At 36.1% G+C, this 11094-nt stretch overlaps 2 protein-coding genes across 2 annotated transcripts; both read left to right on the top strand.

The window, feature by feature from the left end:
• Positions 1-337: 337 nt before the first annotated feature.
• Positions 338-5474, top strand: LOC131799194 (coiled-coil domain-containing protein 89). Its single transcript, XM_059116896.2, has 7 exons — positions 338-647; positions 1604-2091; positions 2307-2404; positions 2946-3082; positions 3715-3797; positions 3943-4036; positions 4495-5474. Exons 1-7 carry the CDS (start codon positions 579-581, stop codon positions 4579-4581), a joined length of 1056 nt encoding a protein of 351 aa, XP_058972879.2. The 5' UTR covers positions 338-578; the 3' UTR covers positions 4582-5474.
• Positions 5475-6112: 638 nt separating this feature from the next.
• On the top strand, positions 6113-10991 carry LOC131799144 (probable actin-related protein 2/3 complex subunit 2). Its single transcript, XM_059116820.2, has 12 exons — positions 6113-6263; positions 6377-6411; positions 7013-7071; positions 7162-7215; positions 7417-7462; positions 7994-8053; positions 8196-8331; positions 8694-8787; positions 9276-9402; positions 9940-10040; positions 10195-10295; positions 10756-10991. Exons 1-12 carry the CDS (start codon positions 6202-6204, stop codon positions 10778-10780), a joined length of 900 nt encoding a protein of 299 aa, XP_058972803.2. The 5' UTR covers positions 6113-6201; the 3' UTR covers positions 10781-10991.
• The last annotated feature ends 103 nt before the right edge of the window (positions 10992-11094 follow it).

Genomic DNA, 11094 nt, shown 5'->3' with positions numbered 1-11094 from the left:
GCGGGATCTTCCCCGTAAGACAAAATAAACTTGATAACATCAACAGGTCCACATTAAGGCCGTTCTTTAACCGCTGTTTTGCTCTAGTATTTTGAACTTCAAAATTGCGTCTCTTATAGAGGAATTAATTAAGCTGCCTTACGCTTTCGCGTCTTGCGATCACATAGGAAAGAAAACTTGTTTGAAAGCTTTCTGTTTAGCAGCCCTGAGTAGTTCTAGGAGCTACTTGGTAACATAAGTAGGGATACCTGTGTCACTGCCGTTCCTGTGGTTTAGGCTGAGACGAGAGGGAGCTGGTAACAAGTTTGCTTTCCACTTTGTTGCCAAAGCACTCCTGCTTGTTTTGTTCTGCAAACCACAAGATACCGGAATTTTATGGGTTTTTTTTTTCAGCAGAGGAAAACGTTTCGACAAACTAAACCTTACTTTGTAAACAGTCATTACAAGAGATAAGGGATATTTTATTCGTTGTATCAGATGCAATTGACTTAAGACTGCTAAGTGGCCTGTTTCAGCGCGACCGATTGACAACGTTTGACTTTGGGCACTTCCATTGAAAAAACTTTTTATTTATTTAAATGGCTTCAAGTGGTGGATCTGGAGGGAGATCACCTCAAAAGCTACGAGAATTAGTTAACTCTAGTAAGGTAAGGCTAAATTTTAAAAGGTTGATTGTGGTTAGTTCACTTGAAACAAAGCAGCCAAGTTAATTTTCGACTTGTTGATGTAAGTCTGAAATGTCTGAAAACATTTCTACTCACACAACCTAGTAGATACTGGGTTCAAGTTTCTTGTGCACTAATTTTTTTTAAATTTTTTATTTTATTTTAAGAATCATGCGGGTATCTATGACAGATCACGATTGTACATGTACATATGAATATTATAATTTCTAGTGCATACAGGAGCCACGTCTAAAGAATATTAAAATCTCAGGCTTCTTGAATGCCTTATTTATTATGTTTTATACTTAAGATCTATTGAGAAGATATTTCCTTTTCTTCCAAAAATAATGAAATGCTAGTGAAAGAAATAAGCGTTCTTATATTCAAATTGTCTCTCTTTGTTTTTATATAATGAAAGGTATCGACTTGTTTTCTCAATTTATGGAAAGGTGGTAATCTTATTTAAAGCTCCCAAAAATCCTCCCAGCTGCTAATAGTTAACACTGTTTTTAAACCGTTACACCACAACATCAGTATCCCTACTCTCCACACTCTATACATTACTTTTGGTACTGATAAGGAGAATTTGTTATACAATCAAAGCTTCCTAAGTTTGTGATCATTTCTTTAATTCTCATGATCTTAATGAATGATTTAGCACTATTACTGTAAGGAGAAATTAGATGCGGGTCACTCTTAGGGTTTAAAGTTTTTTAGGCAGAGTTCTTTCCTTTTTCTTACCAAAAACAAAAAACAAAAAAAAAACAGACAGCATTGGATGTTGATTAGGAATGTACACTTGAAAATCTTTTCTTCATGTAAACAAATCAAACTAAAGTTGTGTGTATGAGCCTCTCATGTTAGGATCCAATAGAATGGGAAATAACCCCAGCACATATCATTGTCACCCTCTAATTGTTTGTTGTTTATAATTGTAGTTTGACAGTGTGGAATTTCCTGAAGAAATGAAAGCAAATCTGGAAAAGCTAAGAGCACTGTCAAAAGATGATTTATCAGAAAATGGATTACTGCGTTCCCGCATTGATCAGCAATGTGAACTGATATGCATTCTAAAACAGCGTGCAGATGAATCTCTGAAGAAGTGCATGACTCTCGAGGAAGAAAACAGTGAGCTTAAAAAACACAGAGATGAAATATTGACTGCTTTGCATAATGAAACAAGAAAGTTTGCTGTGATGGAGAAAAGATTCTTTGTGCTTAATAAGAATCATGAGGAACTTATTAAAATAAAGGATGAATACAAAACTGAGAATGAAAAATTACGGATGGAAAACACTAATCTGAGGAGGGAAAATGAAGGACTTTTTGGAAGCCTTGTGCAAGAGCGAGATGAACAAATTAAGCAACTAAGAGATGAGTTGAAAAGTCTCCATGATGAATACCAAGCTGCAAGGGAAAAAGAAAGGTTAGAATAAATAAATAAATAAATAAATAATCTATCTTTTTGCCTCAATTAACACACTCCCCCCTGCTGCATATGCAAGAACCTTTGTTAAATTAATTCTAAGAGCTTTTTATGATGTAACAACTAGTTTCCATTGCCTCACAATAACTTCTACAATGTAATTTCAGCATATGGTTTAAGTTATTTGCTAATTAATTGTTATTTTCCTTTTTAAGGATAGCATTGGGAAATCTGTCTGCTATGGAAAAGAAGCATGGTGAACAGACTGAAAAACTTCAGCAAGAAATCAAAGTTTTGCAGAAAGAGGCAGAAGGTTTGTTCAGGGAAATTCATTTTACATTGTGACTACCATCACCAGGATCATGTGCTCAAAGAGAGAAATCTTTTTACAGCAAACAAGGATTGAATGCCATCTAAATTCTCTGTTGTCTTCTTTTGCTTTTTTCTGAAGCACTGATTGGCAAAATTATGGTAGAATCTTTGCTTATTTGCTAATGGTGTGATTGGTTTTTTTTTTTAATCCTTTACATCCAAAATCAGTATGCATATTCTCCATACTGATCTTTATACATATCCCAAGGTGCTGATAAGGAGAATTTGTTGAAAATCAATAGCTTCTTTAGTTGGTGATCATTTACTTTATTCTCATAACCTTAATGTGTGATTCAGGGGTGATATTGTAAGGAGAAATTAGATGTTAGTCACTCTTAGGGGTCTAAGGGTTAAGTGATCTCAGTAACAGTGCTTGTACTGTAATTTTTAATTTTCAGCTATGAAACAATTTATTTTTATTTTTTATTGTGTTGTGAAAATGGATTTCTTATGTTCCTTGTTTTGACCTTCCTATTCTTTAGAGCAGCATAGGAAGTCAGAGGAAAAGTTAAAAATGTCCTCGATAGAGAAAGATGAAACTCAAGCAAAGGTATTGGGATTGGCCAAGGATAGAGATGAGTTTGCAAAACTGGCTTTAGAAAGAGGGAAAGCTTTAGAAGTAAGGATTTGTTTGCATATTTTTAGAAAATGATATTTGGTTATATTGTGTGCATACTCGTTTGGCACCATTAAGCCTCTGAGGGCTGATGAAGACCTGGACATGGACCAAAGGGTCCTAACAAGCCACTGAGAGGCTATTTTTTTCAGAGGCTTCCTAACATAGGGATTTCATTTACTTGTTTTCAACTGCCAATGGTACAACAGGTGGCTGTACCATAATGCAAAATGCAAAAATTAAACCTACTTGCAGGCCAAACAGATGGTGACCAGAGGTCTTAAATTAGGAGGCAGTAAATCACTTGTAACCAGCTTTAATTAAAACCCTTGCAGACAGAGGAAGCTTATTTAGAGTTTGATTAGAGCCTGAACACCATAGCAAAGCCTTAATATTTTGTCCTGTATGGGGAATGTTTAAAGAGGACAAAAGGGGGTCACATTATTACTAACAGCATTTACAGTAAGCAGCATTCAACATAAGGCTATTGAGAGAGATGGTGGTGCAGTCTGATGAAATTTTCATCCTCATGGCAAATACATTCTCTACTTGCAATATATTAACCACTTGTATCATTCTCATTAATTTACTTTATTCTCTTTTCCTAATTCATGATTATTATTACTATAATTCAGGAAAAACAAAGAGAAATGAAAGAGATTTGTCAGAAACTAGAAGAGACTGAAAGATCACTGAAAGAGACTGAAGATAAGTTTGTGTAAGTGTCTAGTATTTTTATATGACAGAGTCTTTCAATTTATTTCTTTATTATTATTATTATTATTTTTGTTTTTTTCTGTGTAAATAACATGATTTATCACCAAGTTTTATTGACTGCTAAGACTGTTATTGACACACTACAGGTCTGAATTACGCAGCATGTCCGTGAATGCACAAGTTGTAAGACTCAAAAAACAGCTTGAAGACTCCGAGAGAAGGCAAAGGGAAAGTGCAAAGGTAGGTCATTATGACACTTTGTGCCACGAATTTATGAAAGACATAACATTTAAACTTAAACGTACACTTGGCGGTTTTCTCTTTCATTTCTGCTGTCTTAGAAAATCCAAAACGCCGAATTCGTTCCGTGTTAGACACATAAGACGATGGTTTCTTGAAATACCCTATTAGAGTTTATTGTGTAAACACGTTTTAAGCACATATTGCGGATCATTCACATCCAGTGGTGATAACAAGTGCATTAAGCGCGATTGGTCGTAGTGCGCGCGTGTAATGTGCGTGTAACTCTCGCGTAATTAGAAAGTAAGTGAAAGTGACAAGCAAGTGTGAAAAAAAGGTACTAGTTTACCATTTATTTTGTGCGTTGTAATAATCCGTGATAGTGCAGCAACAGTAGAAATTGTGACCTTAACTGGCTACACCTTAAAAATTTATCGATGCCTCTCTTTTTTTGGCAGGAGCACGATGCATACAAACGACATATGTCCACCTTGTTGGGAAAGGAGAAGGAACTGAATAACAAGCTCAGGGTTCTTATTGGTTAAAATGCTTCGGATTCAGTCATCACGTTCATGGGCTCAGCGTGACAGATCTACGAAAGGCACCAACACGTGCACATCGATCGCATGACAGAACTTTAATAAAGTCAGGCGTATAATTATAACCTTAAATTTGGCTGAGGTAGTAATTAAAGTATTGAAATGGCTGTGTATTACTATGAGTAGTTTGTCTCTATTTGGTGGATTCTGATCGTAGCTGTCTATCACTTGTTTCGATTCCTATCATCCGATGATGCACAGTGTACTCAGGCTGTGTTGGATTAGCTGTGAGGTTAGAGACTCGCTACTACGTCTTAAGTCTCGATTTCTAAGAATAACTTTCTTTTTCCACATTTTTGTTATTGGATTAATTTTCTGCATATTGCGACTCTCTTTAGTAAAGAATGGTGTTGTCTCATACTTGTGTCTGCGTTTCAAATGGTTTCGTTGAGGTGCAGTTCGTTTAGAGGCGATCAATTGTTAACTGGCCCTTTAATCAAACGGTTTGTGTCAGATTATAGATGCTCCCCCTCAACTCTCTTCCCTCACCTCAGTCAGACGCTATCATAGGATTTGGGAGGCTTTTGTCTAATTTCGGATGCTATTGTTCGATTTCGGACGCTTCTGTCAAAATTCTGACATGATTGGTCAATTTCAAGTTATCATACTCGGACACTTTCTTCAGATTATGGAAACCATCGTTCGCAATTTCGGACGTTTCCGCCCTCTAACTAAAATTATACATCCAAAATATACCGTATAATGTACACTAGGGTGTCAATGACAGCCATTATTATAAATAACACTTTGAACATGTATTAAATTTACCAGTCCCTGTGACTATTGATGTAGAACTAAGTTCGCCTTCTGTATTAGCTAAATAGAAATACCATTGCGGGCATTTTTTTAAAGCACAATAGAGCTTGCTAGATCTCCTGCCTTATCTAGTACTTTCTAACTGCGTCTAGTAATATCTGTAATTTGTTACAAAAGGCGAAATGAATCAAAGAATTGTGCAATTTCGAACATTATCCTTAGATTTCGCACATTATCGTAATTGGATCTCACACTTCATCTCTAATTTTGGTCGCTATCGTCCAATTTCGGACATTTCTGTTTAAAATTGGACACTTATGTCTTAAATTTCCTAATCATTCGACATCTTTTGCTTTCGGACCTTAGCGTCCATTTTTTAACGCTTCTCTCTTGTTTTGTGCACTTAAGTTGGATTTTGGATGCTAATGTTCGATGACAGACACTTAAGTAAGATTTCGGACGCTATCGTCCAAGTCCGAGATTGACAGAAACGTATAACTTTGGACGCTATCGTCTAATCTCCCTCTTGAACACAAGACAAGATTTATCTGACTTTAGAGGATATTATTCGAAGGGTTAACGTTCGCTAGGTGAAATCTTTTGAATGTGGAATTCGCATAAATGATTCCTGTCAGATTTCAGATTCGGGCTGCAACAAGCCTCTCTCTGTCGGGAGACTGGTGCATACGGAAGCTGTCAAATATCACGTGACCTTTAGGAGTTCCTCGCAGCCATCTTGAAGCTCGTAAAGTGAAGCTTTTTGTTTCCGGATAGAAGGGTCCGCAAACACCACGGTTTTCTTTAGCCAAAATGATTCTCCTAGAGATCAACAATAGGATTATAGAAGAGACACTGAGAGCCAAGTTCACGGGGTAAGACTGTTGTAGCATGGTTTGTTCTTTACTTATGAAATTTGTTTGGGAGGTGTGTGATCGATTCCGGCTTGAAACATTTTTGCTGAAGAATTATAACCTTTCTCTTACAGTGGGAAGTTTGAGTCCGTGGATATAACGGTGGCAGGTTTGTTGTCTCTAATGTATCATTCTGTTTGTCCAAAGGGTTGATATATTATTGTAGAAGAAGCGCAGGTATTACCATACATGAGTTGCATACATCTGGACCAAAAACATACTTAGATACTATGTCTAAATGATTTTACCTTTCCAATTATGTTCTTTAAGGTTTCTAGGGACCACTGAAGACTTCTAAAAGTTTTGAGCATTGTGAATGGGTGTAGTATATTAAAAGTGAAGCCATGTCATGGAACACTTTTCGTATAGAAATTCTGTATGCTTGATAATGGCCAGTACAAGTAGTATAACCATGCAAGCTTTTTATTATAGGAAATTTAGTGACAGAAAAAAAAAAAAGAAGCTAAAAGAAAAAAAAACATCCTCTATGTCTATATAAAAAATGCTTAGGCCTTTGAAATTGAGGTGGAGAATTCTGTGGAATAGCCAGAGAATTCTCTAGTCCTCAATGTGCACTAAACACCCCAGTGTGTGCAGGTCGTTCTGATTTAAAGTCAGTTAAAGGGTAATTCTTTCCATGTACATGTATGACATGGTAGGTTCAAAACCTTTGAAATTTTTAGGCATTTGACAAAGTTGACATTTTTCAGATTTCGATGGAGTGCAGTTTCATATCTCTAACCCCAATGGTGAAAAATCAAAGATCATGGTAAGTATTAGAAAAAGTTTTCCTTTTAATGTTTGAATTCTTTGTTTCACTTTTGACTTTCATAATTTAAGAATCATTTTCTCCTCACAGCTCAGCATTTCTATGAAATTCTACTCTGATTTACAAAAGTATGGAGCTGATGAGGTATGGTATAATCAAAATTTCTTGTAATAATGATGGGCAACTTTTGGGTTGTTGACTCTTTTTTATATGAAATGAACAGAAATACAGAAATACTAAGTTAGGAGCAGAAGATAGATGTGCAGACATTTTGATTCATGTGTAAACTTTTGCTTTCAAATGCTCTCTGTACTTTTTCTTTTTCTATTTTTTTAATTATTATAGCTGCTCAAAAAAGTATATGGAAGCTTCATGACAACTCCTGAAGAGGGTAAGTGGCCATTGCGTACATCTTTTACTCAATTATATAGCCATCAAATATGCAGCACCTAACAAAATGCAGTGCTGGTTGAAGAAGAATATTTTTAATCACTGCCAAGAACAGGGGCTGCATGTGAAAATGAACCCTATCAAGAAATGTATGTAAAACACTAGTAGGGTTCAACTTTGTTGAAATAGTCTCTTTTTTTTTTTCTGTATAACAATATTTTCTATTTAAAAATGACTATAACTCCCCATCTCTCCAGGGAGCTATGAATGTTTGCACACATTATGCAAACAGGGGAAAGCCTATCTTTTCTGTAAACAGAAAACCTGCTTCTTTTGAGTTGATATTTCCTTGTTATCATTTTTCTAGAAATAGGAGGATTTTTTAATAGGCTACCTCTGCAATCAATCCCAATAAATAAGCCTCCCCCCCTTAAATAAGCACAGCAATCAAGTCACAAAAAACAAATTGTTTTGGTGCTTAGTTAAGTAAATGAAGTCTGTTTTCACCTAAAAGTATGCTTTTCTTTTATAGCCTATGATGTTTCCCTGTTGATTAACTTAGAGCAATTGCCATCTGATGAGAAGGAAAAAGGTGATTGTCACCAATTTAATATTTGAAGAGCATTGTGCATACTGTGAGGATCAGTAGTGTTGTTGAAAGGGTAGTCACTACATGTATTTTTTTTTCATTAATTATAGTCCTGTAACTATGAATTATTTTGGTCTCCTTCCAGAGGAACTTATTCAGAAATTTGCTCTGTTGAAAAGAAACTGCTTTGCCTCAGTGTTTGAGAAATATTTTGACTATCAACAAGCTGGCTCTGGTGGAAAAACTCAGGCAGTCATAAATTACAGAGAAGATGAGTCCATGTGAGTTAAAATGGATTTTTTTAACATGTTTTATTTTTTCCTCCTTGACCGTGGCAGTTCAATCTCTGAGACTGGTACATTTATTTTTAGTTTGTCTTAACCTCTTCCTTCCCAAATTCAAATTGAAAATTGAAATTCTCTTTTCTGGCTGCTACAAATTTTTAATAAGTGATGATGATGATGGATGCTCATGGGTCAAGTTATTTCTTCCTGTTTCTTTCTAAAGTCTTAATGCTCTCACAGCAAATACATGTACAATTTATTGTTTTAGCATGATAACACCCCCTATATGATAGGTCAGTCTATACTGGTCACCTGCTTACTGAAAGTGTAAGGAGAGGTTATCTGTTTTCTCTCTTCAGGTATGTCCAAGCAACAGATGATCGTGTTACAGTTGTCTTCAGTACTGTATTTAGAGATGATGATGATGTGATCATTGGTAAAGTCTTCATGCAGGTACAGTTTAGGCTAGCTCTGTGAATGCTTATATTTTGAAATGTGAGGAAAAATAGTTCACAGAAGCAAAATTATCCCTATCCTTAATTCCTTCTCCCATCCCCTCTCATCCCTCTGAGAAGAGAACAAGTTGTATAATTGTAAAAGTAACTAATTTTTATCATAAAGAAGCCACCAAATAAAGAAAATTTGTTAATGGGGACGAGAGCACCAAAAAAGTGTTTTAACTTGGATTTATCCATCCTCCTCTACAAAGACAATGGTCCATCCCTTTCATAGGAATTTTTTGTGACTGAATCTATTGGATTCTGTAGATTTTCTAAAATTTCAGCCTTATTCATTGAACTCCTTTTATCCTACGGTTAAAGTTAGGTTGATACTGTAATATAATATAATCTTGTAACAGTGTTTTCACACAGCAGTCAGATTTATTTAGACAGATTGTCTACATGTATATTAGAGAATTAAAACTTCCTATTGTGTGTCAGGAATTCAAAGAGGGCCGTCGTGCAAGCCAGACAGCACCACAAGTCATCTTCAGTCACAAAGAACCCCCACAGGAATTGCAGGGAACTGGTGCCAAGACAGGCGATAACATTGGATATATCACCTTTGGTTAGTATCCATTCTTAGACAGAATCTTTTGTTACCCTTGTTAGTGGAAATGATGGAGGATGATCTGACTAATTCTTGTAGCAACATGAAACAGTTGGGGAGATTTTGCAGCATTTTGAGGACATACACTGTAGTATTAGCAGAGGGAAAGTGCCAACTTTACACGGTTTTTTTTTTTTTTTTTTTTTAATTCTAATGTAGAGTAATGGAGCTCAACTTGAGTGAAGAGTACAAGAGTTACCCACCTCTCCCGAAGGAGATTCTATTTAAACTACCCACTGAGTGATGATGGAAGTGAAAATAGGTCTGGAAACAGACTAGTGCATGCTGAATCATTAATCAAAGTTCTTAGACTCAAACTATTTCTTATCCTATAAGTAAGATGAAAATCACTACTAGAAAAGAATGCTAATCTTATCCATTCATTGCCAGTGTTTGCATTGTAACGCTCAGTCAAAAGTAGTTTTGACACACACTTAGAGGAGTTTTAAGCGAGTGATAATCAAATTAAACGATGACCATCTTGTACCTTTGTAGTTCTTGAACCACGTCACACAAAGCCTGATGCTCGAGACAGCACCATCAATCTTATTCACACCTTCAGGAACTACCTGCATTATCACATCAAATGCTCAAAGGTACTTCTTACCTAATACACGTGTTACAAATTATTAAGATTTTAATTTTTATGTGGGGATGCAGGCCCCAAAACTAAACCAAAAGACCTTGTTACCACTTGTGAGTAAAAGAAACGCAGTGATTTAACAGAACGTTCTTGTGTGTTTTATAAAGGCCTATCTTCATTCGAGGATGAGAGCTAGAACAGCAGAATTCATCAAAGTACTCAACAGAGCCAAACCGGAACAGAAAACAACAGAGAAGAAAACTGTGAAGTACGTAATACGGGTGTAGTTCTTTATTTATCGTCCATAATTTGGTTATCTGAACGAGCCAAGGGTTTACCTGGTAATTGAAACAGTAAGAAAGGCTTTTCTTGGGCGGCGGAAAAACGGGATAGCCGTCAACATTGTGGGACGAATTTTTACGAAAACGGTTCAGTGGAAATAAGGAGAAAATCGCATCCAGCAAATGTAAAAGGAATTCTTATTCAAAACAAGCGTTCTGATTTCAAGGCTTCCGTGAATAAGTCAATCGAAATGCGTTGTTGCAAATTGCTCCGATGACGAGCTAACGCTCGAAAGGTGAGCTTTGAAACTCTTTACGGTGGCCAATGTACATTATTAACTCAACTCAGATAAACGCAAATTATCTTGTTAACTGCCCCACCGACGCAGCACCACAGTCTCTTTAGAAACGTGCCCCCTTATTAACTTGCGTTATTGTTTTTTACAGGGGTACGACGTTTGTTCGTCAGTAAGGATCAATTTCTCGTTGGTTTCAACCGCACAACCAAATGCAGGAGCTGAACGCTACGAACTGATTTGTGGGAAAAGAAACAAAGTTTAATCTTATATCTTGAATCTTACGTTTTCTATTGCATTTTATATGTAAAATTAAGAGGAGTCCTTGAAGTAAAGATGTTACGTACGGTAGTTAAGCCCAGTTTGAAGTAAAACGCCATTTTGTTATGTATCATGCATTGGTTTTTACCAGTAGTATTTTGCCATCACAAAGCAATCCTTTTGTTGACATGTTGGAGAAATCTTCTGCCGAGGTTGAAAAACAATCTGG

The sequence above is a fragment of the Pocillopora verrucosa genome, chromosome 10 (assembly GCF_036669915.1).
Source record: "Pocillopora verrucosa isolate sample1 chromosome 10, ASM3666991v2, whole genome shotgun sequence".
Taxonomy (NCBI): Eukaryota; Metazoa; Cnidaria; class Anthozoa; order Scleractinia; family Pocilloporidae; genus Pocillopora; species Pocillopora verrucosa.
This window is presented reverse-complemented; position numbering and strand designations above follow the sequence as displayed.

Coding starts and splice junctions, on each gene's coding strand:
- LOC131799194 (XM_059116896.2), top strand. CDS start 579: ATGGCTTCAAGTGGTGGATCTGGAGGGAGATCACCTCAAAAGCTACGA. Junction 2,092..2,306: donor GCTGCAAGGGAAAAAGAAAG/GTTAGAATAAAT, acceptor TTCCTTTTTAAG/GATAGCATTGGGAAATCTGT. Junction 3,798..3,942: donor GAGACTGAAGATAAGTTTGT/GTAAGTGTCTAG, acceptor GACACACTACAG/GTCTGAATTACGCAGCATGT.
- LOC131799144 (XM_059116820.2), top strand. CDS start 6,202: ATGATTCTCCTAGAGATCAACAATAGGATTATAGAAGAGACACTGAGA. Junction 7,072..7,161: donor GTGAAAAATCAAAGATCATG/GTAAGTATTAGA, acceptor TTCTCCTCACAG/CTCAGCATTTCTATGAAATT. Junction 9,403..9,939: donor CATTGGATATATCACCTTTG/GTTAGTATCCAT, acceptor GTACCTTTGTAG/TTCTTGAACCACGTCACACA.